The sequence below is a fragment of the Elephas maximus genome, chromosome 7 (assembly GCF_024166365.1).
Source record: "Elephas maximus indicus isolate mEleMax1 chromosome 7, mEleMax1 primary haplotype, whole genome shotgun sequence".
Classification (NCBI taxonomy): domain Eukaryota; kingdom Metazoa; phylum Chordata; class Mammalia; order Proboscidea; family Elephantidae; genus Elephas; species Elephas maximus.
In genome coordinates, this window is record NC_064825.1 from 52268072 (window position 1) to 52295638 (window position 27567).

Below are 27567 nucleotides of genomic sequence, written 5' to 3' on the forward strand. Positions count from 1 at the left end.
TTGTCTGTCTTGGGTGTAGGCTCAGGACGTGAGTGCCTCATGGCCAGCATACTTAGTCTAGCAGTTTGTGTTGTGTCATACGAGTAGGAGAGGCATGGAGTCCTGAGTATAGGATGCAGAGAGATGCTGACAAGATGGAGGAAGCTGCCCCTGAGGGCAAGCAAGCAGGCCCTGAGTTCCTGCAAGATGAGGGATGAACGGCTCCAGGTTGGGATTAGAGAGGTGTCAGAAGTGCAGGAATGGGATGTGCAGGGGTAGGGCGGAGACCTGGGAGTTATAGATCTGAGCAGCAGGAGCTGGCCGTGTGGCACTCAGGAAGCAGTTGGGTGGGACTGGGAAATGAAAATGTGGGGACAAGGTAGGTGTGGGCAGAGCCAGCTAAGGCAGGCAGGGTGCGGGATCTGTGAGATTTGGGACTGGCAGGCATCTTGGGGGTGGAAGCATGTGTGGCATTCAACAAACCTATGTTCGGTCCTTTGCCAGCCAGAAGGCCACGGCAAGGCCTTTGGGGATGGGATTGCAGGGTGAGCGGAGGTCCAGCAGGGGCTGTGACCTCTGGCTACTGACTGTGGGCCTGGATTCTGGGATGGCCCCAGACCTGGAAGATAGTTGGTATCAGAATGGAAACAAGATGGGGCTGTCACGACAGTCCAAGGCCCAGGGCAGGGTGGCTGCCATCTCTGAGTCTCACACATTTCTGGGAGTGAGTGTTGAATGATTGAATGAACCAGCGTGGGGAGCAGTGAAAGCAGAGAAGCTTCCTGGGACCTGGCTAAGTTGTCAGATAACAGGGATTCCAGAATCCCTTCAGCTGGGAGGGGGATGAGGCTTGTGGCAAGGCCAGGGCCCACCAGGGGACAGAGTGGGGTACAGGTAAGGCATTCAGCAAACACCTCCCAAACATCTCCCCTGTGCCAGGCTCTCCACTGAGCATGGGTGATATAACCAGGGCCCCTCCCTTCAAGACCTGATGTTTATTTTCAGGGCATAGAGGGAGGAGGCTGGGAAGGGTGTTCTAGACAGAGTGAACAGTGTGGAAAAAGCATGAAGGTGTGAATGAGCCAGAGGTTTTCTCAGAATGATGAAGATCTTAGTGTGGCAGAAGCTAAGAGATACCCATAGATGAGGGAGACAGGTCGGTGGGACCAGACTGAGGGGCCTTGAATGCCATGGTTAGGAAGGTGGGCAAACAGGCACAGCATGTTGAGGGTTGGGATCTAGACCTGAATCACTGGGCAGCATGCATGAGTGGAGGATATCCTGGCAGTAAGGTACACTGAGGCCAGCAAAGAATGTAAAGGGGACCAAGGCAGGGAACTCTTGGGGCCAAGATGACTGAGGCAGATTTCCCCAGGTCCCCATGACCACCAACTACAGAGACCTACCCACATCCCAAGTCCAGGTCCCACGCAACCTCGCCCATCCAGTCAATTGGTGGCAGGACTGAACGACATCATCAGGATTTGGGTCTGATCTTGTCAGGCAAAAGCAAGCTCTGTGAGTGGTGTGGGCCCTGCCCTCCTTACCACCACCTTAGGATTTGTGGAGGCACCAAATCTGGGCCAGCAATGTCCAGAGAAAGTGAGGCAGTGACAGGAGCTGGACTAAGCAAGGCCAAGCCCTCACACTTGGGCAGTGCCACTGCCCATCCCCAAGGCTGAAGGGGCCCCTCCCAGCTCTAGCCTGGGCCAGTCTCAAGTCTGAGAGAAGAGACCCAGCCTTGATCTCAGTGAATCCCAAGTCAGGCGGGAGACACGGCTCTGGCTTCAAGAAGCAATAGTCTGAGGAGGAAAACACATTTGGGTCTGAGGGGGAAGAAGACTCCTCAGAAAGCCCAGGGTTTGAGAGGGGAAGCCAGCCCAAGCCATTAGTGCATGGAGCAGCCCCAGTAGAGAGGGTTATATTAGTGGAATTTCCAAGTGGCTTCCTGGAGGAATGGGAGTAAGGAGAAATGGGGAGAGAAGACCCCTTCCTCTTCTGTGACCCCTGTACCCCCTGCCTTCCCCAGGTTCACAGAACAGGATGAGCACGTGATACAGCACTGTTTCCACTACACAAGCACCGTGCTCACCAGCACCTTGGCCTTCCAGAAGGAGCAGAAACTCAAGTGTGAGTGCCAGGTGAGTGGCCCACTTTGTGCCTCTCTGAGGGGTAACTCGCCCAGCTCTCAGCCTGAGAGTCATCCACAAGGGAAAAGTCCATGTCTTTTGGAACAGACTGCAGCCCTGCCCTACACAAGGAGCTCACCTAGTGACGTGGGGCCTCTTCTTACAGAGAGGTCACTGGTTCCTCCGGACCAGCTGCACTGGCGGCAGGCACTGTATATGACTGCCCTCTACTGTCAGATATGGGTACTACAGCAGCATCTGGGTGGCGAGAGCCCAAAGTGAATGCACATCTGAGAGGCTCAGGAGATTCCTACCCGCCTTCCTTGGGGCTATTCTTCCTATTCCTTCACTCAGTCGTCAAATGATATAAGTAGACACTGCCAGTTTCCAGCCTATCCTGGTACTTTTAGGGGAGAAATGAGGAGACCCTGGGGCTCTTGGAAGTAGGGGGCTGAACAGGGAGACATCTGTAACCTGAACCCCCATCATCTCCATTATCTCCATTCCAGGCTCTTCTCCAAGTGGCAAAGAACCTCTTCACTCACCTGGGTGAGTGCACTGTCTTTCTCTATGCCTGGCTGTGGGGTGGGAGTGGGGGCTGGCGTTCTGGGTAGGAGAGAAGTGGGAGGGCTTGTCCTGGGTACTCCAGCCAGCCTGGTCTCACCATTACCCCTGCACTGCCCACTCCCCCAGATGACGTCTCTGTCCTGCTCCAGGAGATCATCACCGAGGCCAGAAACCTCAGCAATGCGGAGATGTGAGTGAATCTACCCAGGGGATGGCGAGAGGGAGGCTCCTGGGCCTCTGTCCTCACCAGCTGTCCCTCCTCCCACTCCCTCCTTATGGAACTCATCACCTTTTGTGTGGTCCTTTCTGTCATGCCAATCTCCCTCATTGGAGTGAAGGCAACGATGACAGCAGGGGTGGGGCTGGCTTTGCTTGCCGTGGTGTCCACATCTTCTAACACGCTGCCCAGCACATAGCAGGCTTTCAAAAAATAAAAAATCATTTGAATGGGCGACTGATTTGAATGGAGTCAGCCAGCCCTAAGGAGAGTCTGTCACCACGGAGCACTCCTCCCAGGCCTCAGAAATCAAGTCACTGAAAAGTGGAGGGGTGGGAAGGATGTCCGGGGCCTGTGGACAACCTCCCCTCCCCACAGCTGCTCCGTGTTCCTGCTGGATCAGAACGAGTTGGTGGCCAAGGTGTTCGACGGGGGCGTGGTGGATGATGAGGTGAGGCGGGGCCTCGCGGAGGGAGTGTGTGGCCATGGTCCTGAGGACAGGAAGTCCGCAGGGGCCGCTGGGGAGCAGACTCGACGTTTGATGGCCCTGTCGCCGGGCCCCTAACTTCTTCCTCGCTACTCGATCCCTGACCCGGCAGAGCTACGAGATCCGCATCCCGGCCGACCAGGGCATCGCGGGCCACGTGGCGACCACTGGCCAGATCCTGAACATCCCGGACGCGTACGCGCACCCGCTTTTCTACCGCGGCGTGGACGACAGCACTGGCTTCCGCACGCGCAACATCCTCTGCTTTCCCATCAAGAATGAGAACCAGGGTGCGGGCTCGCGGTGGCCGCGGGCGAGGCGCGGGGCAGGAGCGGAGACAGTCCTGGGTGGGGTCAGGCCGGGGCCTGGCGGGGTGGGGCAAGACCGGGGCGGGACCAAGCGGAGTTGGGGGCCTGAGCAGGACGGGGCGGGGCGGGGCCTGAAAGGAAGGGCGGGGCGGGGCCTGAGAGGATGGGGCGGGGCGGGGCCTGAGAGGATGGGGCGGAGCTGAGCAAAGGGTTGGCAACCTTTCCCCACCACCAGTAGCGACCTATAGCAGAAGGGGCGGAGTTTCCTACGCATGAGACAAATCCTCAAGACACCATAGGAGGGCAGGTCCATGCCAGACCCTTCCACCAGCCGGTCCTAGCCCCTCTCCTGCCCCCTAGAGGTCATCGGCGTGGCCGAGCTGGTGAACAAGATCAATGGACCTTGGTTCAGCAAGTTCGACGAGGACCTGGCGACAGCCTTCTCCATCTATTGTGGCATCAGCATCGCCCACGTGAGCGGGGGACGACGGGGGCGGGCTGGTGCAGGGGTCTTTCTCCACCTTGCCCCACCGAATCTCCTTGCTCTGTTCCCAGATGGGTTTAGCCCTGGGCTGGGACTCAGAGCCCTGATGCTGGGATGCTGTGCAACCTTCAGTACTTGCTGGCCATCTCTGGGCTCGGTTTCCCATCTGTAAATTGGGAGTACTATTTCCGCCCTGCTCAATCAATCAGTCTCCCAGGGCCGTGAGAGTCAGAGAAAGGAAGCTAAAGAATGCTTTGAAATCTTACTTGTCATTATTTACCCCTTCTCTGAAAGCAGAGTCCACGAGTGGGGCAAATAGTTAACATACTTGGCTTCTAACAGAAAGGTTAGAGGGTCAGTCCATCCAGAGACACCTGGGAAGAAAGGCCTGGCAATCTACTTCCAAAAAGTCAGCCATTGAAAACCCTAAGGAGCACAGTTCTACTCTGACACACATAGGGTTGCCATGAGTAGGAATAGACTCAAGGGTAACTGGTTTTTTTCTGAAAGCAACCTCAACCCAAGCCCCTAGTCAGCTTCTTTTTGGGAAACACTGGGACTCATTGTCCAGACCTGCTGGCAGCTCTGACCTGGGTATCTGGCTCCTAGGTCCTTGACCCTATTCCCCCTCCTTTGTTCTCTTTCCTTGCCATGGACTCCAGGCTCCATCATGAAGACTGGGACAGGAAGGAGGGTGTGGTGCTAAGTGGCAGATCAAATGCTAAGAGGGCCTGGGGAGGAGGAGGGAGGTGGGGCCTGACGAACACGGGGGAAGGGGTTCCAGCTCTGAGCTGGAGCTCAAAGGCTCAGCCTGGCGCCAGAGGTGGACAGCAAGGGGATTTCTATCTGATCTCTTTGTACCAGTGCTGGGCATTTCTGAGATTTCACCGCCAACTTTCTTGAGCCCCATCTTTCCTTCTTTCCCACCTCAGTCCCTCCTGTACAAAAAAGTCAACGAGGCCCAGTATCGCAGCCACCTGGCCAACGAGATGATGATGTACCACATGAAGGTGAGGGCTGTGTAGCGCTTCTGTCTTTCTTCTCAGGGTTCCAGGGCCAGCTGCTTCTCTACGCTCTTACCCTGCCTCTCCAAATCCTCAGAGACTCAGGAAGAGGCTGGGCTTTCTGATTGCCCTCTCCTGAAGATGTGAAGAGAGACCCAGAGGATACTGGCCTCCTGCTCTCCTGGTCACTCCTCAGGGCCACCCTTCCCCTACCCCACTGCTTATAGATACTTCTTCCAAGAAGTTTCAGAGTTTAGCTCCAAGGCTGGAAGCAGCCAGCAGGGGCCAGCCCAGGAACATTGGTTCAGCCAGGTATTCCCCATGTCCAGGGAGTAATTCCCATCTTGGGAATTACTGAAGGCTAGGAAGCCCACCCTGGGCCCTTCCCCATAGCTTCCCTCAAACACGGTGATGAAGCAACTCTGGGAAGCCCTAAGTGCTGTTATCCCATCCCATTCCCAGCCCCTGTGTTGGAAAAGCTGTCCCAGGTTTTAGTTCAGAATATGTGGTGGCCACCACTGTTCGTTTGGAAATTTCCTTGCACTCATGCCCAAGACAAAGGGTCCCTGACTTTGTGGATAAGATCAAAGCTGAGGTCAGAAGGATTGAGCTTAGACACTGGGAAAGCACCCCACCTCCCTGCAAAAAAAAAAAAAAGAACACTTGAATTAGTGTTTAGGAAAGGCTGCCATGGTTTGGGGGTGTCATGAAGGGGTGTTCTGTATCTTTGCCAAGGACAGGCTGTTACAGATGAGGATGGCCACAGGCAGGGAGGCATAGCAGTGGCTGCAAGACTGTGAGGGTGAGGGTAGGGTGATCTGCCCAGTGACAAGTGTGGAGCAGATGACCCAGTTGTGGTGCATTCTGGGTAAGGAGTCTTACTCCCGTGGTGGGAATTTGAGAGTGAGACACTGGATGGGTGAGGGTGAGCTTCTGATGCCCTTGCTGGGCCCCTCTAGGTCTCTGATGACGAGTACACCAAACTTCTGTATAACGGGATCCAGCCTGTGGCTGCCATTGACTCCAACTTTGCGAGTTTCACCTACACCCCTCGATCTCTGCCCGAGGATGACACGTCCATGGTGAGCTGGTCCTCCCCTGCTTGACTGGGCAGGTGGAGGGTGTGCAGCCAGGTAGATGTGCCTAAGAACTTCGTGGTAAGGCAGAATCATTGAGGAAGGCTATGGGATCTTCCTCAGAGATGAAGTAGGTGTGGGGCCTGCCATCATGGGCCATGGGCCTGCCCCAGGGTCAGGGGCTAGCCTGTATGACCGCCGAGGCCTGCTCTTGAGCACCCAGGGCCTGTCTCCACAGGGTTTGCACCTCCCTCCCGGTTTTTCTAAGATTTTGTGTGGTTTGATCCCAAACCTCCTTAGTTCTTAGATTGCATATTTCTGATAGTTCATGGCTCTGAGAATGCTTGGCACTATTCTTTTGTGGTTCTGTAGTTTTCATCTAAGTCTCTAAAGACTCTAAGATTTTGTGTGTGGGACTTCACAGAGGGCTTGAAACAGGGGCTCCAACTTTTTTTTTTTTTTTTTAATGCTAACCATGTTGTTATTTTAATCATAAATCCTCACATTTTAGTGCAAGTAGAATCACCAGGGGCACAATCTTTTTTTTTTTTTTTTTTTTTACATTGCACCCCTTTCCTCCAACCCTCAGTGTTTTAGATTCAGGGATTCAGGTTTGGAACTCAGGGATCTGTTTTATAACCAAAAGTTCCATAACCAATTTTTTTGTTTAAATTTTTTTTTGTTGTGGTAAAAATATAAATAACACAACATTTGCCAGTTCAACGTGTTTTACATGGACAATTCAGTGACAGGGTTACATTAATCGTGATGGTTGCACCACACAATTACATTAATCGTGTGGTGCAGCCATCACCAAGTATCCATTGAGGGGCTGTATCTTGGTGCTTGACCATCTCTCTGACTGCCCCCCTTCCGTCTTCTGCAGGCTATCCTGAGCATGCTGCAGGACATGAATTTCATCAATAACTACAAAATCGACTGCCCAACACTGGCCCGGTATGTGCTCCCAGCACCCCTCTCTCTGTAGCAGACAGACTCAGTTTCTGCCTCCTTCTGTCCTCGACTCTCCCGTCCATTGCCCTCAAGGTTCTGGGGAGGGATCTCTCTGAGGATGACTGGGAGAGACCCAGTCCTGTGGGGGTGGGGAAGACTGAATGAGAGATGATTTCCAGACACTGTGACCGCAGTCTGGGGGGGAACGTGAGAAAGGAAGGGGGCAGGGCAGACCTTGAAGGGCTTTCTGGAGGAGGAGGGCTGAGGCCCTTCTGCTGCCCTGTCCCCTTCCCCAGGTTCTGTTTGATGGTGAAGAAAGGCTACCGGGACCCCCCCTACCACAACTGGATGCACGCCTTTTCTGTCTCCCACTTCTGTTACCTACTCTACAAGAACCTGGAGCTGGCAAACTACCTCGAGTGAGTGGTTGCACCCGTACCCCCATCTGGCAGCCACTTGGAGCCCCTTCCCTGGGGCAGGGAAGTACCCCCTATGTGCCAAACCCTTTATGTGCCCCACCCTTGTGTGATCCTCTTAACAGGCAAATGAGGGTGCAGTGCCCCATCATCCACAGTCACATAGCCAGGCATTGATGAGTCTAAAGTGAACCCAGGCTGCCAGAACCCAAAGCCAGTGCTTTTTTCTTGGTAGGGGACCCAGGCGTCCTGACCCCCTACCTGGGCAGCTCCTAGGAGTCTCTCTCCTGCTCTGGGGGTTCCGGGGAGGGAGCTGTGTGCTGACCTCTCTCTTCTCCATCCGCATCTCAACCAGGGACATTGAGATCTTCGCCTTGTTTATTTCCTGCATGTGTCATGACCTGGACCACAGAGGCACCAACAACTCCTTCCAGGTGGCCTCGGTGAGACCCTGTGCTCCTCAAGATGAGCACCCTCCCAGGGTCTCCGGAGTTCTTACCCCTCCCAGCCCAAGGAGAGGTGGGAGCTGGTGAACCAGGCGCCAGTTTTAGATACAGGAGGAGGCTCTCCCAGGGTTTCCCCTGGGCTCTGAGGTAGGGGCGAGTGGTGCAATTGGTTGGTTAAATGTTCAACTACTAACTGAAAGGTTGGTAGTTTGAACCCACCCAGACATGCCTAGGAAGAAAGGCCTGGTGATTTGCTTCCAAAATGTCACAGCCTTGAAAACCCTCTGGAGCAGTTCTACTCTGCAACACCTGGGGTTGCCATGAGTCAGAATTGACTCGACAGTAACTGGTTTGTCTTGGTTTTTGGAGAGCAGCGGGGAAGATAAGGCCAAGCTCAGCCTAATATGGCGAGCACTGGGATCTGGATATGAGCAGTGACAGGAGTTTTCCTGGACTTTTCCAGAAATCTGTGCTGGCTGCACTCTACAGCTCCGAGGGCTCTGTCATGGAGGTATACTGCCATTCTGCCCAACCCCCTAGCCCCTGTTATCCCCTTTCAGCCAGTGCCTTGACCCAGCTCCTCCCTGTCCCAAACCATGCTCACCAGAAGGGCTGTGAGAGCTGCAGCCGCAGCCACACCCACAGCATGTTTGGCTCCATTTCCTGGGGAGGACTTGGAGGGGTACAGGTGTGGAAGGGGGTGTGGTTAGGGCTGCAGGTTCTGCCTGAGCCCCACCTTGAGAAGAGAAGACCTCTGTTTGGCACGCTTCTCTTTAGCTTCTGAAAACACCCTGTGCAACCCCCTACCCCCAAGCCTGGGATGGGCTCCACTCTGATCACACTCAGCTTTGCCTTAGATTGTTTGGTTGGGGTCTGCCACCCCCAGATAAGGACTCTGTGGGCAGGGGTGAGGTCTCAGACATCTCTGAGATTCCTGCGCTCGACACTGGGCTTTGTACGGAGCAGAAGCCACATCTCCAACTCTGGCCCTCCAAAGTCACCTTGCCCACGCTACCTCCCACCGCACCCCTCCAGAGGCTGCCCTTACCTGGACCCCCAGCGACAAGGTGCTCGCTCACTCTCCTGGGAAGCTGGGGGCAGCCCTGTTGTGCCGTCTGGGCCCTGGGATAAGCCTGCTTCTTCTCCGAGTGACAGCCCTTTAGCGTCAGGAGACAGGGGCTTTGCCCTGTCCTCATCACTGCCTTTCCTTGTCAGCAAACAAATGTTTGCTGCATGAATTAGTGTCTAGGACTCCAAGGGATCATTTCAGAATTTTTCCAGCTTGAGAGGCCCTCAGCGCTTACCTTGTCAGCCTCTCCATGTGACGGCTATGGAATCTAAGGCTAAGAGTGGGTCCCAACTTGCCTGGGTTCACACAAAAGGTGGAGACAGAGCTCAGAAAGGGGAGTGGGTCTTCAAGTCCCCTGTTTCTGCTGCTCTGCTGACCTTGGGGGTTGGGGCTGGCCTGGGCCCTGCTCCCTCTCTGGGCTCAGTTCAGGGGGAAGTTCCCCCTTCGCTGCTCGGCCCCCATCACTCCTCTTCCCGCAGAGGCACCACTTCGCTCAGGCCATCGCCATTCTCAACACCCACGGTTGCAACATCTTCGACCACTTCTCCCGGAAGGTGATGGGGCGGAGGGTGGGATGAGAGGGTGGGAGCCGGGAGCTAGCTGGAAACAGGAGCTGAGGAGTTGAGGTTCCTCAGGGGTGGTGAGAGGGTGGGAGTGTCGGGCAAGCCATGATGCCCCTGCCCCACCCACCCTGACCCAGGACTATCAGCGCATGCTGGACCTGATGCGGGACATCATCTTGGCCACAGACTTGGCACACCACCTCCGTATCTTCAAGGATCTCCAGAAGATGGCTGAAGGTGCCTGCCTTTAGCCCCGCAGCTCAGGGCTGGGAAGGGACGCCAAGAGGGGGATTCGCCTCCAGAATCAACCCGCTCCTTGGCTGCAGGGCCCCATCAGGCAGACCTGGCACCGTCCACTTGGCTCCCATCAAGGGCACCTAATTCCCTGGACCATTTTGGGGTGGGCCCTGGAGTCCTTGTCCTTAGAGAGAGGGGTGAAGGAGGCTGGACCCCTATTCCTCACTCCATCCTCCCCTCAACAGTGGGCTATGACCGAACCAACAAACAGCACCACAGCCTCCTCCTCTGCCTCCTTATGACCTCCTGTGACCTCTCTGACCAGACCAAGGGCTGGAAGACCACAAGAAAGATTGCAGTAAGTGCTGCCCCTCCTGGGGGAAGGCACAGGCTGCACACTGTGCCCAGCACTGAATGGCCCCTTCAGCCTGAACACCCCCTCTTTGAGACAAAACTCTGACCAACTGAGGGCTACAGAGGAGTGACTCAGAGAGGGGCACAGCCACCCCTCCCCATTAACTGGGGGCTATCCCAATGCCAGACCAGAAATGATGAGGGCAGGGCCTGAGATGGGACTGAGGGACACAGCTCAGGTCCCAGAATCATTGGGCCTCAGTTTGTCCTCTTGGGAATGGGCTATCAGTGGAGGCTGGGTGGGTGGATCGCACTCACAGGATGTGATGAGAGTGTTGGCCTTTCAGGAGCTGATCTACAAAGAGTTCTTCTCCCAGGGAGACTTGGTATGTCTGGAGGAACCTCAGGGTGTCCAGGTTGGGGGAGGTTTCTTGGCCTGGGCCCGGGAGGGGCTAGGTTATTCTGACCCTGGTACCTGATGAAGGAACAAGAGGGCCAGGCGTGATGGCTGGTGACATTGTGCCCACAGGAGAAGGCCATGGGCAACAGGCCGATGGAGATGATGGACCGGGAGAAGGCCTACATCCCTGAGCTGCAGATCAGCTTCATGGAGCACATAGCAATGCCCATCTACAAGTGAGTGAACTGCCAGGACACTGTACGGAGTAGCGGGGTGGGCCAGGGCCAGGTAGACAGGGCAGTCCTGTGGACATCACAGTAACACAGGTACAGGGCTTGGCTGGGCCCAGGTCTATCTGATCTACTCCCTGCCTCAGCACAACTGTCTCCTACTTTGCCATAAATGGGGCCTTGTCTTCATTCTTTGTCTCACATGGAAAGAGACTTCCTGCTCTCCTTGACTGTCTAGTCCTGTGCCTCACACTCTGGTGGATGTTCTACCTGTGGGCCAGTCCCAATCTTTCATGCTGCCCTGGGTTGACTTTTGATCTCTGAACCCTGCCCTCATGCACCCCCAGGCTTCTGCAGGACCTGTTCCCCAAGGCGGCAGAGCTGTATGAGCGTGTGGCCTCAAACCGTGAGCACTGGACCAAGGTGTCCCACAAGTTCACCATCCGAGGCCTCCCAAGCAACAACTCACTGGACTTTCTGGATGAGGAGTACGAGGTGCCCAAGATGGATGGTGCTGGGGGCCCTGTCAATGGCTGCTGCAGCCTTGACGCTGAGTGAGCCCCTCCCAGGACCCTTCCCCATCCAGGCCTTCTCCTACAACCCTCCACTGGCCTGGCCAGAGCATTGGGGACCAGAGCCAGAAGTCCTGGGTCCTAGACTAGGACTTCCCATGTGATCCTGGGCAAGTCCTGCCTTTCCCGGGCCTCAGCTTTCTCATCTGTAGAAAGGAGCAAGGCTTTCAGCCTCACCAAGAGTTTGTAAGTTGTCCTCAAGGGCATTGGGGTGACCAATGAGTAGTGGTCCCTGCTCTACACCTCTGACAACACCTTGGCAAGTCCTCCCCAACCCACTCCTCCTCTAAAGCAGCCTTGATTGTTCCTCCTGTGCCCCACTCCTACCCCACTAGACTTGTGCCCTTCTCCCCCGGGGGATATACCCGAGGTCTCAAGGGTCCTCATAGAAGGGGAAGGTGGAGCATCTGAGTGAGCAGAGGGCAGGGGCTTAGCAATGGTCATTAGCTCTGCAGGAGCACTGGAAATAGCCATGGGGCCAAAGGTGCCCCTGAGGACTGCTGCCGCCATATTTATGTCTGGGGCCTGGGGGGATAGATGCAGGGGCCCCAGGTCGAAGCTGCCAGAGTGGCAGCTCAGACTCTGGGGAGAGGGGGCTCAGGAAGAGAGCAGGATGGGCATGATGAACAGGAAGGTTCCCTGGGCTGGGAGACAGGCCCTGGTTTGAGTCAGCAGTGCTTCCTCCCGGCTGTGTGACTCTGGGCAAGTCCCTCCCCATCTCTGGGCAAAACGGGAGGGTAAGACAATCCATTCTCTAAGATCCCTTTTAGATCAAAGGCTCCATAGCTCTGAGGAGTTCAAGGAGAGGCCATGGCCTGTACCTGCCACCCTAGGGCACAGAGAGCTAATCCAAGTCCTTCAGTGGCCCCCTGACTGTGCCCCCTTGACCTGAGCCCCTCCCCCACTTCCACAGCCAGAGAGGGACCTGGCTCAACCCTGGCAGGGTGTCTCTCCTCCTTAAGGCCATATCCATCTGTGCCCGGGGCTCAGGAGACCCCCAAAGGGCCGGACTCTTGGGTCGGCCAGACTCTTGGGTCAGCCAGCCACTGGCTTCTCTCGACTTTGTTTTGTTCTGTATGTGTTGTGGGGTGGGGGGAGGGGGGCCACCTGCCTTACCTACTCTGAGTTGCCTTTAGAGAGATGCGTTTTTCTAGGACTCTGTGCAACTGTTGTATATGGTCCCGTGGGCTGACCGCTTTGTACATGAGAATAAATCTATTTCTTTCTATCAACCGTCCCCCATGGGGCTGTTCAAAGACTTTGTGAATGTGGGGGGAGGGGCGGCAGGATTGAGGGAGGCAAAGGCCCTTCAGAACTCTCTAGCTACTGGAGCCCGCTTCTGGGGGAGCTTATAGACCTACTCCGTGTGCCAGCCCTGTGCCAGATGGTGGGGGGGGGTAGATGGAAGATGAGGAGACGTGGGCATGGAGCAATGAGAGGACACCCTGGCTGGCAGAGATTGCAGACTGGAAACAGAACCGAGAAGCTGAAGCAAATGGGGAGGCTGCCTGGAGGAGGTGGCTCTGGGGCTCCACCTAGACCCCCTGACTGCTGGCCTGTCTTGGTCATGAGTGCCCACACAGCCAAGGCCTGGGCCTCTGAACTCCTTCTAGCCAAAGGAATGCCTGTCTGTGTCTCCGTGAGTTTCCACGTCCCAGGTTCTCTAAATCCTTTCAAAGGGGACACCCCTGCATGTCCAATCCAGCCCTGCGGTGTGTCTGTGGAGTTAGTACCCGGCTCTTCCAGCTGTGAGTCTTTGCCTCTGCACAGAGTGGGGCAGACTCCAGGCTCGGGGGCATGAGGAGGCTCTGCCTGGCGAAGTCTCCAGGCCCCATCCCCCTCCTTTGCCTACATCCCTCCATCTCCCCTACCTGCTCATTTCTTCTGGGTCAATAAAGGTTGGTATGTTAAGGGCAGGGCACTGGAGCCTCCTTTCTCTGGAGGACCATGGCCTGCTTTTCCTGGGAGAAATGAGGAAGGGAGGATAGGGAGGACACGAACAGGGCCGTTTATAGAGACCACCCCAACGCCACCGGGTGCTGGCCTTGCCTTTGGGACTGCGAAGCATGTCTGCTCACCCTGCCCCACAGCCTCTCACAGCCTGTCATGGTTAGGAATCTGCTCCTCTGGGCTGAATAGTCTCAGAGGTTCTAGCCTTCCCTTGGGAGCATGGTGTTCCAGGCCCCTCCCGTGCCCAGCCCCTGCTTTGGGCTCCCGCAGTCTGTCTGTCATCTCACAGCACAGGATCCTGACCAGGCCAGCCGGCCCGTGGGTGGGAGTGATGGTCAGGTCATGGCCCAAGGCTGACAGGAGATGGTTATTCTAATGATGCCTGGCTAACACCAGTGTCAGGTGTGGGTTGATGTGGCTGTCCCTCTGCCTTTGACCCCCAACCCTGAATATATATGTGAGCGTGTGTCCCTCTTACACAATCCTTTGGGCAAAGGGAAAACAACCTGGAGTGCAAATCCCAGGGGCCTTGTCCTCTATATGCTGTTTGTCAACAGTCTTCTCCAGAGGACATTTAATCCCTTTTGAGGCCCATGCTGTGACACATCTCTCCTTGTCAGCAAATTAAGTGAACAGTCCACAAACATCTCCTTGTGCGTTCAGTACCCTGTGCTGAGGCCCAGAGCTAATGAGCCTTTGTCTCTGGCCTGGAGGGTCTAACAGCTTGTTCCTGGGGAGACAGATCCAGACTCAGATGCAGCCCGTGATAACCCAGTGGGGTACCTGGCCATGGGGCCCCAAGTAGGATCATAACTCTGAGGAGACACACAATGAAGTTTTGAAAGATGAGCAGGCGTTTTCCTGCAGGCAACAGGGACAGGCGTTCCTGGTAGAAGAAATTATGTGGACAAAGGCAGAGAGGGAGAGTGACTAGTATGTGGGGGAGTGCAGAGATGTAGGGACAATAAGGCCAGCAACGTTGAATAGGCCAGGTCATGGAGGGCCTGGAATGCCAGGCTGAGGTGTTCGACTTTATTCTGTAGGTAGTAGAGAGTAGGGGAGTGACTCAGACATTCATCTTAGAAAGATCCTACTGGAGGGGAGAAATGATTTCAGGGGGAGGTTGGGCAGGGGCCATTCTAGTGGTGATGCTGTCTGCCTGGTTGGATGCGGGAGGAATTCAGGAGGTGCTGGACTGGCAGAAGTTGGTGACCAATTGGATGGGAAGTGCAGAGGGAGACTGGGAGGTGGGGTCCATGTGACCCCGTGGACAGCCCGGCCTTCGGCAGCTGCTCATCACCACCCTCACCTGCAACGTGGTATTGGGTGAAGCCTCTGGGAGGATGGGCAGGGTGGATGTATGGGCTTGCCAAGGGAGGAGGAGTGGGAGGGGGGACGGAAGGAGAGATGGGAGGAGGAATCGGATAGGGGAAGGGAGAAGGGATAGAAGAGGGATAGGAGGAGGGATGGAAGGAGAAGTAGAAGGAGGGATGGAACGAGAAATGAGAGGATGGATGGAAGGAGGAATGGGAAGAGGGATGGGAAGAGGACTCTGCCCCTGCACAGAGCCTTTGAGCAGCCCTCACCAGGTCACAGAACACGGCTTAGCCCCACTGTCTTCCTGTAGCTGCCCTGCCCTCCCAACTTAATGGTTTCATTTTACATTTCATATAAGCAGCCTCATAATGATTCTGCGGAGTAGATATGATTATTCTCATTCTGTAGCTAAGTAACCCGAGGTTCAGCGGGGTTAAGTAATCTGCCACTGTTGGCACGCAAGCTGGCCTGACTGACTCCCCATCAAGGGCTCTATCTCTGGGATAGGAGGAGACTCAAAACGACAGGGTCTCCGTCTACAGTTTCAGACAGGCTTTCCTTGGGGGTAGAGGTGGTGAGCTTGTGGGTTGAGATCCCAGAGAAGGAGCTAAGATCAGATCTGTGTTGGGTGTGTTGGTGGGAGACTGGAGGCTGGGTCAGTGGCTTGTAGTACACGCTATGACCACCAGGTGGCGCCCAACCTTGTGGCCTCACCTTCCCAGAGGTCATACAAGTGTTTGTGGGGGGGTGTGTTGTGGGTGCAAAACTCACTCCCATCCACTCACAAACAGGCATTCCCTCACAGACACATGCGCACACAGACTCGCACATTCATTCTCTCTTATATACAGACACGCTCTACATGAATTCACAGATACCCACAGGGAAAACGGGAAATGTCTCTTGGGGGCCTCGAGCTCTTTTAGCTGCTCTCTGAACAGGACCGAGGCCCATCAGTTCTCCATGAGTTCTTTCCGCCTGCTGAGTGGTCTCCCTCTGCAGAAGGATCCCTGGGAAGGCAGGACCAGCCTTGAGATCAGATAAGGGCAGAGCTGCTGTCTCCCCCACACCCTTCTCTGCATGTGAAGTAACAAGACAGCACTGAGGGGCTGGGTCATATGCTGATGAAGTGGGACAGAGCGGGGATCGAGCCTACCCCAGGAGCCTCAAGGGGGCTTGCTGGAGGAGGCTGGGCCTCAGGCGGGTCTTGAAGTTTGTGTGGGGAGGGTTGGGATAGGAAGTGAGGGCATTGCAGATTGACCAGGAGAGCAGGCTGCGAGGTGGGAGGGGCAGGGGGCTACGCGGAAGGTCTCAGGGTGCTCTTGCACTCTAGTAGCGGAGCATCCCAGGGCTCAGACTCCTAGAGATGGTTGTGGGGGCTGGGTGTGAGGAGAGGAAGTGAGCCAAAGGGGGCAAGAGATGGTAGAACGGGATAGGGGTGTGCTGAGAGAGGATGGTGGGGAAATGCTGTTTTCACAACCTCGGCTGTGGTCTCCGAGGAGGTGAGGGGTTAGAGGCTTGCTCTGGGCAGGAGCTGGACCCCCAGTGGGGATCAAGGCAGCTACTGCCGCCAGACCAGACTCTGGACAGCACCTAGGGAAAAAGGGGAGAATTGGGATGGGGGAGGAAGTGAGGGGGAGGGGCAGAGGACGAGGTGGGGAAAAGCTGGGGAAGAATTTATTTTCAGCCAAATTATTATTCAAATGAGAGCATAATAAAAATACTCTCAGGCATCCAAGGCCTCAGGAAATTTGCCAAATAAAATAGACATTGAAAACTTTCTTGGAGGAAGTACCCCTCCACAAAGGTAAACTAACCCAGGAATGTTGCAAGAGTTATGGGAAATAATGGTGGGCAAATACTCGGAATTTTTTTTTTTTTTTTTTAAATACTTGGTGAACTATAGCTGTTTAACAAAAACAAAACATACACATCTATTACCCGTTGCTGCCAAGTTGACTCCAAATCATAGGGATCCTATAAAAACCCGTTGCCATTGAGTCGATTCTGACTCATAGCGACCCTATAGGGCAGAGTAGACCTGCCCCATAGAGTTTCCAAGGAGCACCTGGTGAATTCAAACTGCTGACCTTTTGGTTAGCAGCCTAGCTCTTAAAAAAAAACTGGCTAAAATCCAAAGAACTGATAATAACAATTGCTGACCAGGGTACGGAGTAAGAAAAACTCTCATTCATTGCTGGCTGGGATGCAAAATGGTACAGCCACTTTGGAAGACCGTTTGGCAGTTTCTTATAAAGCTAAACAGAGTCTTACTATACAATCCAGCAATTGAAGCTCCTAGGTATTTACTCAACTTAAGTCCACACAAAAATTTGCACACAAATGTCTATAGCACCCTTACTCGTGAGCTCAAGCACAGGGACTTTTACAGCAGTGAAATTATTCTGTATGACACTGTACATTCTGTGTGTAGTGGTGGACACATGATACTATACATCTGTCAAAACCTATAGAACTTCATAATATAAAGAGTGAACCTTAATGTATGCAAATAAAAAAAATCGTTTAGGACTTTGGGAGATCCTAGGACAGAATGTACAATGTGACAATCCAACTGTATTATTACAAATGCGTGAAACAACCTCGCTGGAGGGCATAGAGGGAAAGGTGCTGACCTAAGTAACTTCAAAAGGTCACAGTCTGTAAAGCTAAAGGCATAAGAAATAGTATGTAAGCACTGTACTATAGTTGATAAAGATGTTTCTCATGGGGGTACAGGTTAACAATTCTGATACTGCTATACATGTATAAAGGATTTGAACAATAAAGTAAATGGATAGTGGATAGTGGGAGCCAGGTTTCTCACTGTTGGAGTGGGAATTTACAGATAAGCAAGGGTAGGAGGCTAGAATGATCCATGTGATAATGGATTAGAGTTGGAGACATCACTATGAACTCAGGATTAGCTTAATGTACATAAGCCAAAACCAAACCCACTGCCGTCGAGTGGATTCCAACTCATAGCGACCCTATACATACAGGTGCTTAAATGTAGAAATATTTGTAGATATGCATATTTACAGAGCTGTGGAGGCACAGTGGTTAAGAATGGTTAAGAGCTATGGCTGTTAACCAAAAGGTCGGTAGTTCAAATCCACCAGCCGCTCCTTGGAAACCCTGTGGTGCAGTTCTACTCTGTCCTATAGGGCTGCTATTAGTTGAAATCGACTCAACGGCAATGAGTTTTGGTGTGCATAGGCTAGAATAAATACATGTTTTCTTGCTCTGTCAGCTGAGAGGGTGTGAAAAGGGTGTGATGGCATCAGACTTCACAAAATCCGTGGCTGTCAAGCTGGCAAGGGGGGAGGATAATCAAGATCTACATCAGCCCAAAGCTGATTCCTATGAGGTGGAGGTCAAACATACCTCCACCCTCCAATCTTTTTTACCAATTCTGACACCAGTTGTCCCTCCCACGGCACTCTCTACTTCTCTGCTGGGTTTAATAATTCGCTGCAATGGTCACACAGAACTCACAGACCATACGTACAGTTATGGAGTTTATTAGGGAAGTAACAGTTTACAGTTCAGGATGAGGAAGGACTCAGGATGCAGTTCTTCGATTAGGACAGCTTCTTCTCAGACATGCCTCCCTCAGGTCTTAGCCCATTGGCCCCTTGGCCCAGCTTCTACCCTGCTCCAGCAAGTGTTGCAAAGCTCTTTAGCTCCACCAATAAGTGCCTGGAGCACTCCACTCCACCAGTATGCCTCGAGCCTGAAGGAGCTCAGCTCTTTCACTCTATGGATCTGCATACCCACTGTAGCTTCCTCTCTCCATGGGTTGGAAAGCCCACCGTCTCCTGTGCTGTCTCCTGGTTCTGCTGCTGCTGCCATTTCTCTGCTGCACTTGCAGCCACTTCTTGCTGTCTTGAGCCTTCTCTGATGTTACAGCTCTCTCTGTCTCCTGAGTCTAGGAGCTTCTCAGTGCAGGGACCTCAGGTCCAAAGGACATGCTCCTATCCTGGCCCTTCTTGGTGGTAGTGAGCTCCCCTCCCCCAGCCTCTGGGATTCGCTTATTTTAAATCTAGTGGGATGGCAAAACTGACCAATTCCCTACATGGGTTCCATGCACCTTATTTACATTATTAGCAAGCTGTCCAATCCCCTTGGTGGGCCACAAGCACTTTATTTGCATAGTCCGACCAATCATGTTGTGGGAATCTCAAGACCGTGGCTAGAAGGGCCGTATTAAGTAATTCATTGCACCTCTGGGGGCCTAGAATCAATGAGACCTCAGTAGCAACAAGCATACCTAGGCCCCAGATCTTTTTTTCTAATACTATTCTCCAATAACAGGAACCAGGGCTCCTTGGAAAAATGGCTGATTCTAGGACTGGGACAGGAGATATACAAGATGAGCCTGGAGCATCTTGTAGTGCTACTAGAAAATAAGAAAGTTCTCAAAAACAAACAAATCAACAAATAAAAAAAACAAAAACATTCTAAAATAATGGAAGGTTGTCAGAGAGGCACAGGAGTCTACTGAAAGAGCTCCCAGTGGCCAAAGCTAGAACAATCTGAGGAAAAAAAATACAAAAGTAGTATTGAATTTTAAATCAAAGTATAAAATAAATATTCATGACTCCACATTGATAAAAATAAATGATTGAATACATAAATAAATATTGGCTAATAGATAAATCTCTCATGCAGAGGAGCTCCAAATAATTTATGTAGATATCCAGCCCTCACAGGGATGGAGCATTATTCTCCATTCTGTAAGAGTGGGCTGTGGAGGTGGAAGTACATAACGGACTCTGATGATTCTATGCAGGTTGATAGGATCATCTAGTAAGTAGCTGTGGTGAAGGTGTCTGGATGTTCTATGGGCACACATGGAGGTGTTTCTAATATTCAGTGCTTTACCTAGGTATTAAGCAAGGGGAGACAAGGTGATGATGTTTCCACTAGAAAATTCCCATGATGTGGTTGGATATTTTGGCTGATCAGATTGTCCCTGGCTCTGTTGTCTTAGGCTGTGTAGTACTAAGCTTTATTTTCTACTTTTTTTTATGCTTAAACCTGTGTGGATTCTGACGTATACAACTAAGAACGCTGACTGACACAGTGCTTTCAAATCACCGATCCCATTGTTTGTAATTGCCTGTTTCCCCCAATAAAATGTGAGCTCATTGAGGGGAGAGACTAAGTCTGTTCTCCCTATCCTCAGTGCCCAACACAGAGCTTAATACAGTGTAGAAACTCAGCAAAAATTCATTGAATGCTTATATGAAATGTTAGTCATTATTATTATAAATCCAATCTGAGTGATTTTATCTGTTGAGGAGTGTTGGGTTTGGCCTGCATATCTTGAGGAGTATCTTAGTGGTAACTATGGTCATGCAAGAGTTACTTCATTCAACTGAAGAAAATAGTCTTTCAGTAAAACCATGCTTGCATGATGAACAGCCAGGACTCTGATCAAAGGAAATCATGTTCGCAGTGAATCATGCTTGCATGACCAGCACTGAGAATCAATCAAAACAAACTGACTTTCAGGGCACAGGCAGGTTTGGGGACACAAGACAAAATTCACGATGAGCGAAGCATAGAAAAGTAAGACAGAGAAAAATAATGGAATTTACCTTATATCATTATTAAATCAATTTTCAAATATCACCAATGGAATATTCAGCCAGCTACCTGGTGGCAGGCTGATTGCATTGGACCACTTCCATCATGGAAAGGGCAGCATTTTGCTCTTACTGGAATAGACACTTACTCTGGATGTGAATTTGCCTTCCCTGCATGCAATGCTTCTTCCAAAACTACCATCCATGGACTTACAGAATATCTTATCCACTGTCATGGTAGCCTGCACAGCATTGCCTCAGATCAAGGGACTCACTTCACAGCAAATAAAGTGCAGCAATGGGCCCATGCTCATGGAATTCACTGGTCTTACCATGTTCCCTATCGTCCTGAAGCAGATGGCTTGATAGCACAAGGGAATGGCCTTCTAAAGACATGATTGTGGCACCAACTAGATAGTAACACCTTGCAGGGATGGAACAATGTTCTCGAGGAAGCTGTGTATGCTTTAAACCAGTGTCCAATCTATAGTGCTGTTTCTCCCATAGCCAGAACTCATAAGTCCAGGAGTCAAGGGGTAGGAATGGAAGTGGCACCACTCATTATTACCCCTAGTGATCCATTCACAAAATTTTTGCTTCCTGTCCCCACAACCCTATTCTCTGCAAATCTAGAGGTCTTAGTTCCAAAGGGAGGAATGCTCCCACCAGGAGACACAACCCTGATTTCATTGAAATGAAAGTTAAGAATGCCACCAGCCACTTTGGGCTCCTCATGACCCTGGATCAACAGTCGAAGAACGGTGCTACTGTACCGGCTAGTATGATTGATCCTGATTACCAAGAGAAAATCAAATTGATGTTACGTAATGGGGGCAAAGAAGGGTATGTCTGCGATACAGGAGATTCCTTAGGACATCTCTTATTACTACCATGCCCTGTGATTAAAGTCAATGGAAGACTACAACAACACAATTCCAGCATGACTACTAATGGCCTAGACCCTTCAAGAAAGAAGGGTTGGGTCATCCTACCAGGCAAAAAACCACGACCAGCTAAGGTGCTTGCTGAGGGCAAAGGGAATATGGAAAGAGTGGTAGAAGAAGGTAGTTCTAAATATCAGCTAAGACCACATGACCGGTTGCTGAATGAGGACTGTAATTATTTTTAGTATTTCTTCCTTGTTTTGTTATACATGTATGTGTGTGTGGATCAAATATCTTTGTTTTCTTTCCTCCCTTATTCCATTATTTATTATAAAATATAAAATGTAAATGGGGCTAGTGCATTTTCGGTGGTACATGTGTTAGTTATATCAAGTTAGATGCAAGTGTGACTTTTTAATTGTCTTTATTTAGAGAGTATGTATGGTTTAAGGAGATGTGTACAGGTGCCAAGTTGACAAGTGGTAGACTGTGATGGTTAAGGTTATGTGTCAACTTGGCTAGGCCATGATTCTGAGTGATTTGGCTAATATTATGTAATCATTCTTCTTTTAGTGATCTGATGTGAGCAGCCAATCAGATGAAAGCCAATCAGTTTCCTTGGAGGTGTGGCCTACATCCAATATATATGAATGCTCTGGCAAAGCTCTCTCTGAATCATGTATCTGACTTGTCATCCTCTAACCTGCAGTTCTTAGGACATGAGCCAGCAGCCTTCCACCTGACCTGCCGATTTTGGGTTCGTCAGCCCCTGCAATCGCATGAGGTCAGGAGAAGCTTCCAGCCTGATGACTGACCCGTGGATTTGGGACTTGCCAGCCTCTACAACTGTGTGAGCCATTTCCTTGAGTTAAATCTCTCTCCCTCTTTCTCTCTCTATATATTTGGTTCACTGGTTTTGCTCCCCTAGAGAACACAGCCTAAGACTCCCTAGAGAAATGTCACCCCAAACTGCCCCTAAGTTTTCATACGCTCATGTGCTCTGTGACTCCTTACCTCTGGGTCCTCCCAGGCTGTAATCTTTACAGAAGCATGCTGCCACATCTTTCTCCTGTGTGTTTGAGCCACTGATCTCTTGGTTTGCAGCCGAGTGCTTAACCACTGCACCACCAGGGCTGCTTAGACAAAAGTGCAGACTCCCAGATTTGTGTTTTCTTTTATCTTGTAAGCATTTTTTATTTCATAATACTCTTGTAAGTTGTTAGATGCGCTTTTACCTTCCTTCCCCCACTAATAAGGCTAATTTCCTTAAACCCCATCCTTCCTCAGCTCTTTCCCTTTCCTGTCTTACTTACAGGTTGCTTCTAACAAGCACTCCCATCCCTGTCAACCATGTAGTCATCTGTCACTTAAAGTGTTCATCACACACTTCCCCAGGCACAGGCCTGTGTGAGGTACTATCAGGGGAGCCAAAGCAATAAGGCAGGTACTCTGTCCTGAGGGAGCTCACAGTAACCTGTGGGAAATGCTAATTAATTAATTCAATACACATTTGTTGAAAACATACTAAGCGCTGTCCCTGGCTGGGCATTGGAAAAGCTACAGAGGTGAACAGAGCCAGACACCAAGCTTACAGACTAGTTGAGGCACAGGTGTTAGTCAAATAAACCCATAAACAAAGGTAAAACTGCAACTGGCCAACTGGGTTATTAGGAAAAAGTAGATGGTACTGTAAGAGCTTATGATAGCGGGATTTGACCTGGTCATGGTGGTCAGAGAGTCTTCCTAGAGGAAGAGATGCCTGGGTTAAGACTTGAAGTGAGCAAGAGTTAGGTAAAGAACTAGGCTAGAAGAGGAGGAAACTGTGTGTGTGCAACAATTTCAAGGCAGGAGAAAGCAAGGAGGAACTTGAAGAAGATCGCTGAAATGGTGTGACTGGGAGAGTATGAGAGAGGAGATTGTGTAAGACAAGGCAAGGGAGGCAGGCAGAGCCCAGGTTGTGTTAAGGAGTTTGGGCTTTATCCTAAAAGGAATGAAAATTCAGGGTTTTAAGTAGGCAGGTGACCTGGTCAGAAACTGAGATGACCACTCGGCTTGGAGAAGAGATTGGAGGATGGGGGCAGTGCTGTGGGCCAACTAGGCAGCAGTTCAGGCGAGAATATGAGAGTAATTTGGGGCAAGGTCATGGAGGATGTACAGAAGTGCACAGATTTGAGAGATAACTTTGGTGATGGGTTGGATATAATGGGTCGAGGGAATAGGAATGGGTGAGGGTGACTCTTAGGTTTCTGGTTTGTACACCTGGATAGATGCTGGTGTCATTTGCTGAGACAAGGATTCCTGGAAGAAGACAAGGTTTGGGGAAGAAAATCCCAAACTCAGGCAGAAGTTCTTTGTAAACCATAATGGTTGCAGAAATGTCAGCTGTTACCATCTACTCATTCAAAAATATTATCTCTGTGGCAGCCACTAGAGATTAAAGGCAAGGAGATTAACATTTGATGCACAACTCTGGGAGGCAGCTGGGTGACGAGGTTAAGAGATACATCTTGGTGTCACACATGGTTTTGACACCTGGCTCCCCTAGTTGTATGAACTTGGGCAAGTCATTTAACCTCTTTATGTCTCAAAAACATCTGTAAAATGGGATTTACATCCCTGTTTCCTAGGGTGCTGCATAGATTAATGACATAATGCATAATGTTTTTGGTGATTTGCACAAAGAAAATGCTTCATCTAAAGATGCTATTATTTGTTCTCTTGTAAGGCATTATCATATGTCACTTTATCTAATCCTCATAACAGCAGCACGAGGGGAGAATTAACATTCTATCTCATTTTATAGATAAGCTGGCACTGTTCATTGCCAATCCAGCAGCCTTTCCCCTCTTCCTCACCGTAAGAAAGTAGCTTTTATTTGGGTATTCATCATTTCATGCCAGGGAAGGTGGCTTCTCTCTAGCCTCAGGGTGTAAATCCGGATTAGTCTAATCAATCATCGTAATTCCATTCCCCTAGTCAATAATTAATTTAGACAGAGTCACATGATCCATTCCTAGCCAGTTACCAACTCACCCCAGTTTAATGTGCTTGGCCAAATGGTTAGCTGTTTAAGTTTATCCAGAGGAGCCTCGAAAGAAAAGCCTGGAGAAGCACTTCTGAAAAATCAGGCACTGAAAACCCTCTGGACTGCAGTCCTAATCTAACCCACACACATGGGTTGCTACGAATCAGATAGAATTTGAAAGCAACTGGCAATATTTGAGTACTGCATCCCAGGAAATCCCTTGGTCCTGGGCAAACTGGGATGGCTTGTCACCCTAACTAGCCACTGAACTCCGAACTTTTACAGGGATGGGGGTGGCATCTGGACAACTTTTTTTTCTTGCTAAGAATAAATGGCAAAGACATACATGGAGAAAACACCCTTCTTCTTTCTGGGTGTCTTTTTTTCTGTGTGTTATGCTGGAGCTGCTGTGACCATTCCTTGGCCATGAGAGGAGATAAACAACAAGCTAGTGACAGACTGAAGAAATCAAAAGCATTTGGGTCCCTGAGGACAATGTCATGCTGACAGCACTTGACTCAGGAGTTCTTGTTATGAGAGTAATGAACCATGATACCTACCGATATCTGTTACTCGCAGCCCAAAACATCCTGATGCAAAATGGAACCCAGATAGTAAGAGGCAAAACTAGCAATGAGCCCATCTCCAACCTGCTGTTCATATTCAGATGCTAAATACTATGACATAAATAAGTTTAAACTTTGGGAACAATTCCATTTGTATAGGACAGTATTTCTGAAAGTGTGTTACTTCCAAGAGATACTCTCTGTACTAAGATTCCCATGGTCAAATGGGTTTGGGAAACATGACGTACTTTAGTCTTAATACCAAAAAAAACCAAACCCAGTGCCATTGAGTCAATACTGACTCATAGCGACCCTATAGGACAGAGTAGAACTGCCCCGTAGAGTTTCCAAGGAGCACCTGGTGGATTTGAACTGCTGACCCTTTGGTTAGCAGCCATAGCACTTAACCATTACGCCACCAGGGTTTCCTTAGTCTTAATAATACCTGTTAATTTTGGGAAATCCTACAGTAAAGAAATCCATTTATCTTATATTACCTCAGAGTCTCTCAAGATCATTTCAATGTGCAAATTTTAGTTTGTTTTGTTTTTGTGAAGCCCCTATTAACATCCTCTCAATCTTTCACAGAATATAGTTTAGGAAATGGTGATCTAACAAAAGAAGTTGCCTAGAAGATGAGACTTTGGAATTGGGCTCTGAATTGGAGACCAATCGTCTTGGTTTGCCTGTTGTCTGCTATAATTATTAACAGTGCACACTTTTACTCTCCAAATGGTCCCAGTTCGGGATGGTCAACCCTGCAATCACCCAGCTCTGAACAAGGAGGAGGGGGTTCTCAGGTGTCTTAGTTTCCTAGTGCTGCTATAACAGAAATACCACAAGTGAGGGCTTTAAAGAACGGAAATCTATTTTCTCATAGTTCAGGAACCTATAATTCTGAATTCCGAAAATTCATTCTAGGGGAAGCCTTGCTCTCTCTGTCAGCTTTGGGAGAAAGTCCTTGTCTCTTTCAGCTTCTCTAGCCCTGACATTCCTTGGTTCCTTGGCAATCCTCAAATTGTGTCTCTCTTCCCCTGTTAGCGCTTGCACACATCTCTGTGTCTATGTAGCTATTTATACACTCAGAAGTGATTAGGTTTAGAACACACCCTGCACTGCACTGAGATAGTCTCATTAACATAACAAAGAAAACCTTGTTTCCAAATAGGATTACAGCCACAGGCAGAGAGGTCAGGGCTCCAATACATATTTTGGGGGATACAATTCAATCTACAACTCCAGGTAGGAAGAAAATGACCAGAATAGTGTGGCCAGAACATATGGGTTGGAAGATGTACTGCACTTCAGGGAGAATGACAGAGGACCTTAGGGCAATACAAACAAAGTTATACTGTGGCTCACACTGTAAGCATGATGAGGAAAGGCAGATGGGGGTGGCGGTACAAGGGTGGGCAGAAAGGAATGGGACAGACTTGCAGGCTGAGGAGACATGGGGTGGCCTGCGGTGAGGAGGCTGCGCAAAGCACCCACAGCGAGGATCCTCCCCAGGCAGCTATTTCCCAAGTACTCCTGGAAGCAGGGCTGTCCAGTGAGGGGCTTGGGCAACAGGAACCCACGTGTGTAAACGATCTGGAAAGGCAGAGCCCTAAGTAAAGGGAAGTAAGCTGCCCAGTCCTGAGTTTGTTAATCCTGTCTCCTTCAGCCCTCCGAGTTTCTCTTTTGTTTATCATCTGTCTCCCTCCTTAGAATGGAAGCACTTTGACGTCAGGACTGTGTGTGTTCTGCCCACAGTTGTATCCATAGCCGCTAAAGCAGTTCCTCACCCATAGTAAAGGCTCACTAAATATTTGTTGAACAAATGAATTGGACAGGGAGAAAAACATTTTGCTAAACCACCTTGTATGGAGGATCAAAAAACCAAAACTGAACCTGTTGTTTTCCAGTCCATTCTGGCTCATGGAGACCCCGTGTGCTACAGAGTAGAACTGCGCTCCATAGGGTTTTCTTGACTGTATTCTTTATGGAAGCAGATCCCAAGGACTCTCTTTTGAGGCGCTGCCGGGTGAGTTTGAACTGCCAACCTTTAGGTTAGCAGCTGATTGCAAACTGCTTATTTTCACGCAGGGACTTTATACTGAGGATCAGAAGGTCATTAACACTTATGAGCCTCTACTGTGAGAGATTTGCCAGGCAGTTTACCTCCTTTGGCTCACTTGCCTCTCGTGGGAAATCACGTGTAGGATAATGGGATAATGGACTTCAACCAATCCTATCCATCTTTGGAGGCCCTGTTCAAGCCTCTCATTCTCCAGGAAATCTTCCCCATCTAAGGCACTTCACCTTTGCTGAGCTCCCTCTCCTTCGAGCTTTAGAAAATCCAGCACTTAACTTCCGCTTTTCAGTGCCTTGTTTCATCCAACCACCTCCCACTTGACTATAAACACTTTAAGAGCAGAGGCTACATCTCTTGTATCCAAGCCTCCCCCGCAGCACCAAGAGCTGAGTTGAGAAAAACAAAAGCAAAATCAAAACTATATGGATTCATTAATTGGTAGATTTATCTTTAACACTGGCTCCAGCATGACCTGGACCTGGATCACTCTGCTGCAGCAAGTTTCTGCTGCTCTGTGTATGCCGTCTCAGTTAGCAATGCTTTCTGCTCTAAGACAGAACACCTGACAAGCAATGGCTTAAACAATTGGGCATTTAATTAGCTTGCATAATGAGAGGTCTGGAGGCAGGCAGACCTAGGCTGGTGCGGAGCTTCTGGGATGCAAT

General features: G+C 50.6%; 1 protein-coding gene across 3 annotated transcripts in view; it reads left to right on the forward strand.

The window, feature by feature from the left end:
* PDE2A (phosphodiesterase 2A) overlaps positions 1-12718 on the forward strand; it is a 68775-nt gene extending 56057 nt beyond the window's left edge. For all 3 annotated transcript variants that reach the window (XM_049890088.1, XM_049890089.1, XM_049890090.1), the window contains 18 exons: positions 2009-2120; positions 2618-2657; positions 2802-2865; positions 3271-3343; positions 3492-3669; positions 4048-4160; positions 5104-5181; positions 6135-6257; positions 7138-7208; positions 7502-7624; positions 7977-8064; positions 8531-8578; positions 9616-9690; positions 9837-9936; positions 10182-10294; positions 10638-10676; positions 10820-10926; positions 11268-12718. In XM_049890088.1, the coding sequence (XP_049746045.1) occupies positions 2009-2120; positions 2618-2657; positions 2802-2865; positions 3271-3343; positions 3492-3669; positions 4048-4160; positions 5104-5181; positions 6135-6257; positions 7138-7208; positions 7502-7624; positions 7977-8064; positions 8531-8578; positions 9616-9690; positions 9837-9936; positions 10182-10294; positions 10638-10676; positions 10820-10926; positions 11268-11478 (1756 nt within the window). In that variant the 3' untranslated portion in view covers positions 11479-12718. The remainder of the gene's footprint in view (positions 1-2008; positions 2121-2617; positions 2658-2801; positions 2866-3270; positions 3344-3491; positions 3670-4047; positions 4161-5103; positions 5182-6134; positions 6258-7137; positions 7209-7501; positions 7625-7976; positions 8065-8530; positions 8579-9615; positions 9691-9836; positions 9937-10181; positions 10295-10637; positions 10677-10819; positions 10927-11267) is intronic.
* The last annotated feature ends 14849 nt before the right edge of the window (positions 12719-27567 follow it).